This window comes from Oryzias latipes, chromosome 8 (assembly GCF_053564925.1).
Source record: "Oryzias latipes strain Hd-rR chromosome 8, Olatipes_Hd-rR_3.1".
Classification (NCBI taxonomy): Eukaryota; Metazoa; Chordata; class Actinopteri; order Beloniformes; family Adrianichthyidae; genus Oryzias; species Oryzias latipes.
In genome coordinates this window covers 14547137-14561370 of record NC_136244.1, presented here as the reverse complement: position 1 = coordinate 14561370, position 14234 = coordinate 14547137, and the positions used below count along the sequence as shown (strand labels likewise).

Genomic DNA, 14234 nt, shown 5'->3' with positions numbered 1-14234 from the left:
AAATTGTAGCTTACATCAGTTTTGACTTAAAAAAAAGGGAAAAGTTTCAATTGGAGTTTTAAGAATTCAGTGAGTCACTGACTATTTACATGAGTAGAGCTGATCACTGTAAAAAACAAAAAAGAAAAGAAAAAATAAATAAACTAGCTCTCTTCTCTTCATCCAAGTTTCCAGTCCATTTCACTCTTTGGATTCCTGCCTTGTGATTCAGCCAGTTTGTACAGAAGGTCAAACCACCGGTTTGTCATGAGGGAAATAACCTCAGCGCAGTGCTTTTCCAGCCTAAACTGGAACATGACCTCTGACCCTCTTACCACATTGTCAAGATCAACACTCTGGACAGCTGAGGCATGGATCAGTGCTTCTCGCCACTAAAGATAAATAGTTAAAGTTTTTCTTCACAGTTTTTATCGTTTCAATGCCTTGTTTCGCCGCTTTGGAATTTTACCTCCTGGTTTGGAAGCCTGACTATAGTTGATGAAAATGACCCAAAAGGAGAATAAATCACCAACTCAACAGAATACATGGCCTTTCCTTTTCCTCCCCCCTCCTTCATTCTACGTACTTTCCTGTGTCCTCCTTTGCCTGGCCTTTATCTGATTTACCTCCCCCTTGCACGATGATCGTCTTCTTTTTCTTTGTTTTATGTCAGAGTCATACATACTTGTTTTCTTTTTCTCTTCAGGCTTTTCAAATCTTGCTCTTGTGTCTTTTGTTTTCATTCAACAGACTTCTGCATCTATTTACAAAGAGCAGAGAAATCGGATACTGCTGAAGAAAAACTTTATGAACTGTAATTGAAAACAGTGCAACAGCAAGTCTAAGCAGAAGTCCTCTGCTTTTCAACTCTTATAAAAAAAACAATGTTTTCTTATAGAATGTTTAATTATAAATGTTGACTTGCTTTAAGTTTAAAATTGTTTTCTAAAAATTAGTTCTCAAAGTCCCACTCCAATCATCTTTTGATCTAAATGTGTTCCCAGGGGTCATTAAATTCTGAGTGTTGTTTTTAGGTAAAATAAAGGACATAGTTTCTGCAGAGCAACAGGAGTTCATCAGAAATTTGCCTCTGAATGGTGGGCAGGACTGTTGGCAGGGAGTAAACCTGCACTGATTTCCCATCATCCTTTAAGGGATATGCCAAAAGGTGAATGACAACCTTTGTTTACACTCTCTCCCCCTACATAGCTACAACCTAGCATTACCAGGGCAAAACAAATGGTAAGCAATATCGGAGCTATCCAGCCAGACAGTTTTGATCCTGATGCCAGCTCAGATGAGGAAAACAAAGACATGCATGGATCTAGTCGTCTACAAGTGGATGCATCAGAATGAAGTGGAGCAGAGAGCTTGTGGCCTACAGAATGTAATTTGTATGTAAGAACTACAAGCTTGTTCAAACTGCATTTTTACATCTACTAGTGATCACGACTTCATCAAGAAATTCTCAGAAACTTCTCAGAACCTTTTCTTTATACATGTTCTCCACCATGAGATAAATCCTACAAGAGCATGTTAAAAACACCATTTTCATTGGAGTGGGTCTTTAAGGGTTTTCCACCTACCAAGACAGAAAGAATGTTTCTGAGAATTTATTCTGCCAAAATACAACATTCAAAAAATTCAGATTCTACAAATTAAATGACTAATAAAACCATTGGGTTTGTTCCACCTTTTTAATTATTGGGGGCCCTGTAGAATAAATGCAGCTAAAACCCATTTTTAATAGACAGAAAAGCAGGATGTCTCTTTCTTTTTGGGAGTCTTAAACCTGTGATTAAAAGCACTCAGATCCAGTTAAGTCCAGATGTTTCTTCGTGTTCACTTTTACATCTATTCTGCTGTCAGAACACTGTGTTTGATCATCTATCCTTAATGCCCACCAGCTGGAAAGCCTGAGACAATTTAGAGATAGAGGTCAAATGTTTTTACACTCAAAGTAGTGTTTTCCAGCAGCATGTCTCCTGTGTTTATTGGCCTGGATCCATTACAGATCTGCTGTGCATCATGGGATGAGCCAGAGGTGCAGACATGTCCATCTTCTGAATGGTGGATGTATTAACATAGAGGTACCTCTGAAGCTTCCCACCCTTCTGGTTTGACTCATTTTCATAGCAACAGCTCTAACTGAGTTTGCTTCCCTCACAGCTTGACATTCTTCTATCAACATCTCTGGGTTGTGGGATTTATTGTTTACCAAAGTTGACGACAGTTTACTACCTGTAATGAAAGTGATTTATTTTGCTTATTAGGTACAACTGGGTTTCCCACGGTGATCGCTCTGAACTTTGTAAACCTTTTTTTTTTGTTGCATGTTCCCTTAGTTATTTACTGTGTTTGACTTGGGAAAATTAAAGGTCTGGTTTTATGAAGGAGCATGAACAATGCTTTAAAGAGCATTGCTCCTAGGAAGGCATTTGGTTACCAGTTGCTGCTCTTTGTGTCTTGTTTTCACTCTGCCTTTTGTAGCTGTGCGGGTTTTCCAGTTACATGAGCAGATAAATGCGTGTTTACTGTTGGTTAAACAAAACAGGCAGCATGTTGATACAATAGATGTCGAGTGCATTGTGTGATGAAGTCAAATACTTGTATCGGGAAGTCCTCATGCCAAAAAAAATGCTCTGTAATTGTACACAAAGCTTTCGAAAATTGCAATGATCACCAAGGATTAGGGGTTAAGTCGGAGTAGAAAAGCAATTTCAGAAGCCCCTACTTTCATGTGCTCTATTAATTCCATTTGTTTACACAACTCTCTTCTTGCAGTGAAAGTAATCTTAGGAGTATTGGGGAAGAAATGTGGTAAAAGAGGCCGTTTATCCAGACAGAGCTGTGTCAAGAGGGAGGTACTATGCTTTCTCTAGAGAAACCCCTAAACTGGCATTTGGTTGGTCAAGTCCCCTCAACTGCACAGGGACTAGCATTAAATACCTAATTTACAGTCAAATTCAGCTAATGTGGGTGGTTGTGGTGCAGAGGTAGAGTGGTTGACCTCTGATCTGAGGGTCACAGCTTCGGTTCCCGCCTTGCTCGCCCATTTGTCAAAGGGTCCTTGGGCAAGACACTGAACCCCACATTGCTCCTGGTGGTTATAGGTTGGCGCAAGTGTTAGGCAGCGGAGCCACAATCAGTGTGTGAATGTGTGTGTGCACAGGTAAATGGGACTGTAAAGAATATGGTAAAGATCTATACAGGTATACGCTATGTAGCATTTTACCAGTCCTGCTAATCTAAATATAGGTCAAAACAGTTTCAACTAATTGGAGACAGACTTGTCAAAGGGCCTATATGAATATGCTATTATGAAGCCTTTAGTAAATAATATCCATGTCTATGATAACATATTACCATTGGCACACCAAGGTGCATGTGTTGTACAGTTGTTAAATTTATCAACCGTGTGACACATGGTTACCATTTAAGTTTTGTATCAAAATTTTACAGCCTTTTTTGCAGAATTTATTTACAATCTGTGTCCAAAAGACACATAAATGCGGATTTTAAAAACAATTATTTGCACTTCTTTCTGAAGTGCAAAATGTTCATAGATGTATGGCTCACTTTGTTCACCCCACTGAAGTGTTTTGAGCGACCCAATTTGTCTGTAGGATTAATTAGTATTAATACAGAAATGTCCTCAAGTGGAAGATCTAAATATATCAGCTACTGCATGACACTAATGCAACATGTTTCCTGTTATGCCGTAAATGCATGAGGCTGATTACTTAATAGTTACAAATGTAAATCCCTGCATCTTGCAAGGCCTTTACTTTTCATAATTGCAAAAATTCAGTCTTTGCCACATTTAAATGTAATAAGTTAATGTAGTCATGCATGGAAAACATTTTGAAAGGTTAAAATTTGTTTCAGCTCTCACTCCTGATATGTCAGAACTTATCAGTTAAAGAGACTAGAAAAAATTCACAATTTTATACATTTACTCTAAAATATTTTAATGTAATTTTTTGAAGCCGTTGTGTGATATTAAAATGCACCAAAGTCAGATATGTTGAATTGTCTGCTCAATTAATTTGTCAATTTCTGCTAAAAGTTTTTCTGGTTTTAGCTGAAACTGTTGTAGCCTTGTCTAGATACCGTCTACCCAGCCCCTGCTTACCATCAGAATGAAAGAATTGACCTCAACATTTGCAGCTAAAGGAATAAAAAAAGGATAACTGGGGTCAAAGAGAAATGCACGTGAATTGAGATGCAGATAAAGAATGGAACAATGTGTCATAATGACGATGAAGAATACGAAAACGCAAACAGACGTAGATCCGGAGGGAAACTGGTGACGGTGAGACGGAATCAGAGAGCAAAGGAAAAGGAACGAGCACAACAGAAGTCTGAAACAGGGTTGTTTCATAGAAAGGATGGAAAGCATGGAGTTGTGCTAAGTTGCTGACTGACTCCTGGAACAGGATGGGGAAGTGGTGAAGGAGGCCAATAGAGCAGCTTCATAGGTGTGTCTCTATGACACATGGATTCACACAATGGAGCACATTAATAGAGTAAAGCCCAATGTTTCGAGTTTCCACTGCCATGTTATTCTTCCCCCATTTCATTCTCCTTCATTAATCATCGCAAGGTCACTGAAGATTTAAATGTATAGTGTTGTTCTCTGTTGACTTAAGTCTTTTGTGAGGAACGGACTTGTCTGGATTTTCTCCAGTTTGTGGTTAGCCAAATGTTTGCTGGAATCTGATAGCTTTTGGCGAGCAGTCCTGGATGGCAGTTATGTGTAAGCCAATGTTTGTATCTGTTTTTCCATGAGTGTGCCTTCCTGTCAGCTGTTTGATCAAACGAAGGAAGAATGTGGGGTCATGCAGTCACCATGTCAAAATGCACAAACTAAAGTATGTACGCTGTGATGGATTTTGTGTGTGTGTGTGTTAGGGAGTGTAGTTGGGATTGGATCCTATTTCAGCCTCCTTTGCAGTCTCACATTAACAGGACAGTAACATTATACTGGAGGAAGGAGGAGGGAGCAGGAGGCCGTGTGAAGGGGAGCAGCTCTATACAAGTTCTTGACCTACTCTGACTGAGCACAGTGATGCAGAAAAGGAAGTCGTCTTTTGCATGCACTGATTTAGCATGTCATGGCAAACATGAAAAAGTTTTAAAAAATGTGTTTAGAGGAAACTTGAAATTGGAGTCATTGCAATAAAGATTTGGTTAACAAGTGTTGAAGTGGAAAGAATGTTTTAGATTTTCTCAGTTTTCTCGTAAAGTCCCACTCCGATCCCCCTTGATCTAATTCAAAAGCGTTCCCAATAGAAATGTTGTATCACATAAACTTTGCTACAAGCCTATCTTGAGGCCTCTTTTGGCCTACATTTGTGCTATTGCTAACCAGACTCTTAGTTTCACCCCTTTCTTCTCCTGAAAGGTCAGTCATTAATTTCCCACCTGAAGCACATTTGTCGTTTTGTGTCGATTCAGGACCGGAAGTGTCATCCAGCTACAGCAACAGTGCCATGTCTGAGACGGTGGTGCCTGACACGATGATGTCTCCAGCAGTTGGCAGTCTGTATGGAGAGAAGACTGGTGGTCCAGTGGTGGACTTCAGTTATGTAGGTATTGATGCTATTCTTGAGCAGATGAGGAGGAAAGCCATGAAACAGGGATTTGAACTCAACATTATGGTTGTTGGTAAGTTTTATCTGTTTGTTCTTGAATATTCATTCCTAACATTTTTTTTCTTGAAGTTAATGCACGTGCATGAAGGCTGTATGTTAATAATGACATTTTCTTTTTTTTCCTGGTCATAAAACATTCTTAAGTGCTCTTGACCCAGTTTCTATGTAGGCTAACAGCTGAGTGGTCTGGAGTAAATATTCACTGGTTTGCAAATTATAGTCTTTCACAATGTTGACAATTTTTGTTAAGAATTATTTATATCTGCACGAATCAGCAGCTTCCTTTTATTCACTTCCTTCAGGTCCTTAATAAAAATTGAAATATGTACAAAAACTTTTCCTTTGTTCTCTTCAAAATCAGTCTGAAGTTCTTAACGCCACATACTTCAATTTTATATTACTTCAACTTAACTTTTAAGCATCCTGTTATTAAGATGTAAAGCTTCTCTCTAATTAAAGTTTGACAGAAACTCTCTTATTCACTTTAAACCACTGTTATCAAATACAGATTCTCTATAGGAGTTTATTTCACACACCTCGACAATCTATGCACCCCCCATAAAAGCACTCCCTCCCCCCAAGTGCTCAGCTCTTCTGGATGATGTCGCGACAGTTAGTCTGTCTCAATTAAAAAAGCTTCTGTGAGAAGCCGCCTCTGGCCAGACTCTCCTGTAAACAAGACAAAACAACTTTCGTTTCCATGTTTCAATTGCATTTGCAGCAATAATCAACTCTCCATGCAGGATCGGGGCTTCATAAAACATGATGGTTAAATTAGTATCTAAATAATAAAGAGTGAAACTGATATAGATGAAGTGCTGTGGTCGTACATTCACAATGTTAATACTCTAATCTGGATGTATTTGCCAAACTGGTGTTATTGAAAAAGAAAGTTCTAATTTTTCTCATGTATTCCCACAAAAAGTAACAGAGCAATTAAAAAAATTTAAACAATTTCATTGATTATTACAGAAGGTGCCTATATATCAAGTTTTCTTTTTGTAAAGGAGGAGTTAAAGTGTTTTAAACAGGGATGAGATTCTGACTCCGTTAGCATCTAAATTATATGTAAAAACACGTTTTTAACCTAAAACAATTTGATCTTCTTGCCTGATGTTTGTTACATGTAACTCTGAATTTTCAGGCTGCTCAATGAGCAGAAGAAGCCAGAATTAAACTCTTTGGTTATTCTGTTTCCCCTTGAGTTTGTATGCTGGGATGTGGACAGCAGTCTAATCTAAATATTACATAATAGTTCAGAGGAGGAACAAACAGCAGTTTTAAGTCTTTAGTTTCCTCATGAGACCTGCATCAATAAACTATTTTACAGGCACACCAAAAACTCGATTGTTATTTGGTTACTTTAGATATCCAATAATTAAAGTTATATGTAAACAGGATAATCCAATACCTTTTTACCAGAGAACTGTTGTTAACAAATAATACCATGAAAACATTAGCGTTATTGTATTTCCAATAGCTCTGATTCTTGTGTTGAGGTTAAGAAAATGTTGCTTTGAGGTTTACACAGGTATGGAAGTTTTCCAAAACTTCAATCCACTGTAGAAAATTGTCATTAAACTAGGTTTATTATTATGAGTATATGCTGTGCTAGGTACCTGCTATTTGAGCAATCACAGGGGGGATGTTTTGTCTGAGTGTCTGAATGTTGCTTACAGGACAAAGTGGCCTGGGAAAGTCTACTCTGATGAACACGCTGTTCAAATCCAAAGTCAGCCGAAAGTCTGTGCTGGCTACATCCCAGGAAAAGATCCCCAAAACAATTGAAATCAAGTCAATCAGTCATGGTGAGGTTGGAACCTCTTGTCTTGTATCATAAGTTTTCTGTTTAAACTCCTGTTTGATACATTCGCCTTTAATTTTTGTGGATTTTTTTTGGTTTTTTAATCATTTGGGGGCCTGCAGACATCGAGGAAAAGGGAGTGAGAATGAAACTGACAGTCATCGATACACCCGGCTTTGGAGACCAGATCAACAACGAGAACTGGTACAGTTTAACCATCAATGCAGAAGCTATGCAACCAAGAGAGCAAGCACTTCAAACGACTCTTCTGTACCGTTTTAGTTTTCTCTTATTTTCTTTCTTTCTGTTGCATCTGTCTTTTTCTTTTCCTTCCCTCATGTTCCATCGAAACCATTACAAAGCTGGCAGCCCATAATGAAGTTCATCAACGACCAGTATGAAGCGTATCTGCAGGAGGAGATCAACATTAACCGAAAGAAGAGGATCCCAGATTCAAGAGTTCACTGCTGCATATATTTTATACCCCCAACTGGACACTGGTGAGAACGCACACGTTTCAGCTTCAATGCATTGAAGATCATGTTTCTTCCTAAAAAACGATTGCCAAATCTAAATGCTACCTTAATCCTTTCAAAGGGTGCAATGATAAAAATACTCTTTGCAACTTCTGATAACAGCTTTGGATCTATTTGAAAGTGTTCCCAGTGGTCTTTTGGTTATCATTATGTCCATTTTAGCCAAAATCAAGAACATGTGTTGTTTTCTAGGACATAGTTTCTGCAGAGCGACAGGAGTTCATTAGAAATGCTGGAGGCGAGACTGATGAAGATCAACCTCGCCACCCCTTCCCATCACCCATAATTGAAAGCTCTCTGTTCATATGCTCTCCCACTAAAGTACAGTCCCTCACACCCCCAACCTAACACTACCGGTGCAAAAAAATGGCGAGAGATATTTTGGCGATCCAACCGTACAGTTATGGATCAGATTCTAGCTCAGACAAGGAAAACGAAGACATACGTGGATCTATTTGTCTGCAAGCGGATTCATCATGAAGCGTAGCAGGAAGCTTGTGGCCTTCTACATCCTAGCCACAATTTAAATAAAGAAATACTGCAATTTAAGCTTCATTTTCTCTAAACATGTCCTCCATCATGAAAAACATGCTACAAGAAAATGTTAAAAACAGGATTTTCATCAGAGGGGGTCTTTGACAGGCAGTATCTGCATGTTTCTGTTTCTACAAACTCAACCCCCCACCCTCTCTCTCTAAATGTATAAATTGGTTCCTTACTTCTATTGTCATTTTACTGTCATCCAAATCATGTACTCGCACACTAGGAGTTTGAGGCATTGCAGCTATCTACATTCTTTTTAATAAACACATCTGGCTCTGATTGGAACAATCTGCCCTAACACTCAATTCCTGGTTGACTCACTCAGCCTTTGGGCAAGAGAGTTTTTCTCACTGAAAGAATTTCTGAGAGTGTGTTTGTGCTTTCACATATTCAAGTTTTAGGGCGTTTTTGGCATCTTTTTATTAAATTTTTGCAGTTGTGTATTTCATGTTGGAGTATTTTTGATCCTGATAAATAAGAAAACTGTTCCAAAGACAGTACCGTATAAATATATATATATATTTTTTTTTTAAATACCACAGGTCAAAACCTGTAACTGTAGTTTTAGTGTGTTAGCATGTCTCTCCTCAGACAGGGAACTGCTGTGAAATGGTTCTCTTTCTCAGTGTATGTTGACATTTCAGCTCTGCAAATGTCCCAAGGCCCACAGTGCAGCCGGCCTTAAAAAGCTTGATGTGAAACAGGAAGGATGACAGACGGTCTTTGCATGTCTGCCGTCAGTGCTCGAGTGCTAGAGACTGTGTTGATACCAAACTGTGGTTGCCACAGTGACGTTTATCTGACCGTAATGCACCTCTAAAAACAATCAGATGCTTTCTCTGACTCATGCAAAACTTTTGCTTCCCCAATGGGTGGTAAATCCACTCAAATTCATCAAGCAGCCATTACCTCAGAATGTGGATTATGTTAATGTTGTGAATCAACAAAGAGCAGCTGCAGGAGTGTTGTGGGCACTCCTCTGTTTGAGAGGTTTCTTTGCAAAATCTGCCCCCTGCTGTAAGGTTTTTGTGTCAGTATTTAAAGTCTGGGGGATCTCGACATTTGACTCTGTTTTCTTTGTCATCCTCAGTCTGAGACCACTTGATGTAGAATTCATGAAGCGCCTGAGTAAAGTCGTCAACATAGTCCCAGTCATCGCCAAGGCTGATACCCTCACACTGGAGGAGAGAGACTTCTTCAAAAAGAAGGCAAGCTGTTCTTTGAGTCCTTAGATGAGGACTGTGTACTGAGCTTTACTTCATCAACGTCCTTGATTGTAGGACTGGTGTCATTTTCACTTCTAATTGATAAAGTTTACATTTAATTGCATTTGAGTTCTTTTGCCCATTGAAAGTTTGCCATCATTCACACACTGCATCAGTGTGTGTGTGCATGGGTGAATGGGACTGTGACTGTAAAGCGCTTTGGGCCTTCGAAAGACGGTAGAAAGCGCTATACAGGGATACGCCATTTACCGTTTACCATCTTTTCCCATCCTCAAATGTATTTTAATGTAATTTAAAACTGTTGGGCTAGTGATGATATTGTGTTTTTAAAATGCTTTCACCAGATCAGGGAAGAACTGCGATCCAATGGGATCGACGTTTACCCCCAAAAGGAATTTGACGAGGACGCAGAAGACAGGATGATCAACGAGAAAATCCGGGTAACCATCTTATTTTAATACTTAAAGCTTCCCTGCCTTTTTGTTTTGTTTGTTTTTTACCTTTTTGTTTCCCTTTAACCTGGATGCAGGAGATGATCCCGTTTGCTGTGGTAGGAAGCGATCAAGAATACCAGGTCAATGGCAGGAGGCTCCTGGGGAGAAAGACAAAATGGGGAACTATTGAAGGTACAGTTTTCCTCCACTTTATAATAAAAAAACTGGATCTTTTCTGGGATGAAAATAATCTTTTGCATTTATTAAGAGTAAAAGGGAGCAGCGCTCCTTTAACTTTTCAGACTTTTAACTTGTCATGCTGCTGACTCTGGCCCTGAGCAGTCTTCTAGGTCCCAATATCAGAAAGAACAGTTAACACCACCATGGACATGTAACTGCTGTTTTTGCTTACTTTTGTAAAGAAGTGTTGCAGCCTCGTATGGCCTTTGCAGGTTCGGATAGTTCATGACACCAAAGATCTAATGTGCTGTGGGAAAACCAAGAAATCACACAAGAGTCTGCATGAAAGCTCAATCCTTTAAAAAGGGGAGAGTTTCGGATGCACCACCGGGCAAAAGCTCCGCTGTCATCTGCACTCTCTGCTCCCAAAGCCGACAGCTTTTTTATTTTCCCGCAGAGCAACGTGTAAACATGCAAAATACGTCATTAGATAGATCCTGCAAGCAAGCAGATATTTTCTCGCCATTCAAGGATGATCACGTCTGCAAGTCTAGTCCGCAATCCACAGGTGTCTCTGTTCCATAAACAACTCGGCACAGAAAAGAAAACAGACCAGGAAGCACAGACAGCCCTGCGCTAACCCCAGCACTTCTTAGCTGGTGATGCGTGCAGGTTTCACTGTTCAATTTGCAGCGAGGAAGCACAGTTCACAATACAATGTTCATGCAGAAACATATAAAAGCATATTCATTCCCACAGCAGCTAGAATAATGTGCAAGTATTCCATTCATGTTTACCAGCAGGGCAGTCTCATCCACACTCCCTGTTTACTTCTTTTCACTGTAGTATCAGCTTTGCATGTTTAAGTGAGTTATCAGTTTCAGACAGGAGGAGCCACACCTCTGAGTTTTATCCCACATACAAAAACACACACAGCTGTGTGTGTGATGGGAGTTTCTGTGGTTACCTTCAGAGTCAAAGAAGTAGAAAACTATGCAGCCTGGGATTGAATTAGACTTTGAAATGCCCCAATGACATAAAAATAGCATGATATTGTAATCACTGTCTCCACCTAGTGGACTTTTTAGGTAGGGTACTCTCCACTAACTGGTTACAAAATCACTAGGGCTTTGCCAGATTTGAGTTAAAATATTTTTTTTTAATAACTTCAGCAATTTTCTCCTTTTTTTCTGCTTGTAGTTGAGAACATAGCCCACTGTGAGTTTGCCTACTTACGAGATCTTCTTATCAGGTGAGAAGTGAATATATTGTTTGCGTCGCTTATCTCTGTGTGTTTATTCATCTATTAGAATAGACTACAGATTCTGCATCAGAATGCAGCTGCTCAAAAAAATAACGAACATCTTTAGCAAACAAACTATAAATAGCATCCATTATATCTGCATGCGGTTTTAATGCACCAAACATTAAAGTTCACAGCTATTTTTAAGAACGAAAGGAATTTATTGGAACTTTTATGTGTTCACCCATCTCATTGTTCTTTAATCATCACATGTGACTCCCTTTTGGTGTAGCCGTTGCATGGCACAATCTACAGAACAACGTAGTTATTTTCTGTTTTAAAATAAATCTGTAACTTCTCTGTTATACTTTTTCTTTGTTTTTTGTATTTTTAATGTAAAGCAGAAATTTTTTGTGTGAAAATCCCAGTGTCTCCTGGAATTCTACTACACTATAGAGTAAAAATGAGTGTAAAAAACCTACCTTAATTAATAAACACAAACATATTCCAAATGCGTTTATTCCCACGAGGGACGAGGGAATTAAAATTTTATTTTACTCCTGTATAGTTTTTTTATTTAGATGAAACAGTTCAGGAGGTATAAGTTTGTTTGTTTTTTTCTATTTAGGACACACATGCAGAACATTAAGGACATCACCAGCAGCATCCATTATGAAATGTATCGTGTGAGACGCCTCAATGAGAGTAACACAGCAGTGACTCAAGCCAACGGTATCCCTGAACACCACCTGTCCACCCATGAGATGTAAACACCAACCTGCTCCAAAGGCATTAGCATACGTTAGCGATGAGACTGCGATCCTCAGCAACAGCCTTCCCACCTCTTCCACCCCCACGTCCCCGGTGGGACAAAAACTTCAAAGTCTTTCCAGAGGGACTTTGTGTTTAATGACTTCCTGCAGCTCACAGGACTCTTCATGTCAGCTTAGTGCCTTTTTTTTAACCAAACCTTGTTATCTCAGTTGCTGACAAAGATGGTGAGGAGAATGCACCGGCTTCAGAATGTGCTGCAGTTTGACTTTTTCCGGCATTCGTACCTTAACAGTTAACATTTGTGGTGCCAAACAAGATAGAATGACACTCAATGTTCTTCAGTGTCAGGTTTGTCTTAAACAGTAAAAACAACTAATTTCATCCATGTCTTTTTGCAAGTTTGATGATTTCTTCATGCCTTTTGAGGACATTTTACCACACGGGTTTATTTTATTTTAATTTTTTTTTTTTTTTTTAATGCATGTGTGAGAAGCGATCATTTGTTTTTACAATGATTCAGTCACTGCTTGTTCTGTTGGAAGAGGGCCAGGCAGCTCTTTCCTAACACATGCAGCTATCAGTCTATGAGATGCTGCATCATTCAGCTCTCCCCTCAAAAATACACCAAATATCACATCATATATCTATCTTTTTTTTCCCCTCACAACCTCTGCCTGAATTTTTCTTAGATGGTCAAATCCCTTTAAACACAGGTGCCAGATTTTTGACGCCTTTTTAAGAATCCCACCTGTAGATGTCATTGTTTTATTGATACAAATTTCTAAAGAGTGATTTACGATGAAAAAGTATCTATGCACGTTTTAAAATGTGAATGTTTTTGTCTTTAGTTGTGGTCCACACTTATTCCCCAAACATATGCAGCACACGCATGGTTTTCCTTCCATGAGGTCCACTGCAGTGCTTTATTTATGGGAGAGAAATGTACAAGCGTGCTGGCACAAACAGAAAAACTGTTTGTTTACGGTGGAATTCATTTGAACATGTTTCGGTCCTCCAGCATCATTTATTCAGTAAAGAAAAAATGTTTGTTTTTTCTATTTTTCTAATGTACCAATAATGTGTCTTTCATTCATATATAATTCTGTAAGCTGCCACTCCTCTGCCTTGTCTTGTATATTCTTGTGTTCTGATACATTTTTTTGTACTTTTATTATAACAAAATCTCCTCTACCTTATTTTAAAGAAATAAAGATTGAAGTTGTAAATATTTAGTGGATGCTCATTTCATTTAAAGTTGGCTAACAGCTGGGTCTGTTAAATCTTTGTAGACTCTGAATCCAATTTAAATTTTCTGTTGTTCTGCATTCCGTAGCTTTTAATTGCAGGTGTAATTCCTTTACTGGAACACTTAAGTTGTCATTAATCCTTGCCTTGATTAGCATCTGAAATCAATATGTCTGCCTGCCAGACCGGAGCGTAGTTGATTAGCGCTAATTGCTTCAGTGCACTAGTGTGTCTTTTCTTCTTCAGCGAGAGTGATGGCAGGTGACCAGACCTGAGTTCATGACAGACAGTCGAGGTATAGTGTTGATGTCCCCTAAATCTCTGGGTTGTTAAACCCTAATCTGCATCTTTGATAAAACTTCTCGATCAGGCAAGTCCGGCCCGTGGACCAAATGCAGCTCACATTCAAATTTCAACCGGCCCGCATGATTCTTTCATGAAATCAGTAATATTTTCTAAAAACTGTACAATTTCTAGATTGTGATTGGCTAAATTATGTTTTCTGCCATCGTAAACCTGGAGCATTTTTAGTGCATTTCTAAAAGGTCAAGTAAATAAAACTGACGGGGAGGGCCACTCCTTTTTCAGTTAAATATGAAACAACTGTGTGTGC

General features: G+C 38.9%; 1 protein-coding gene across 8 annotated transcripts in view; it reads left to right on the top strand.

Moving 5' to 3' along the window:
* The window catches only part of LOC101169457 (septin-9), a 61097-nt gene extending 47493 nt beyond the window's left edge, over positions 1–13604 (top strand). For all 8 annotated transcript variants that reach the window (XM_011478256.4, XM_078951561.1, XM_004071487.5 and 5 more), the window contains 9 exons: positions 5440–5649; positions 7316–7444; positions 7563–7644; positions 7803–7940; positions 9610–9727; positions 10090–10185; positions 10275–10371; positions 11560–11611; positions 12231–13604. In XM_011478256.4, the coding sequence (XP_011476558.1) occupies positions 5440–5649; positions 7316–7444; positions 7563–7644; positions 7803–7940; positions 9610–9727; positions 10090–10185; positions 10275–10371; positions 11560–11611; positions 12231–12372 (1064 nt within the window). In that variant the 3' untranslated portion in view covers positions 12373–13604. The remainder of the gene's footprint in view (positions 1–5439; positions 5650–7315; positions 7445–7562; positions 7645–7802; positions 7941–9609; positions 9728–10089; positions 10186–10274; positions 10372–11559; positions 11612–12230) is intronic.
* The last annotated feature ends 630 nt before the right edge of the window (positions 13605–14234 follow it).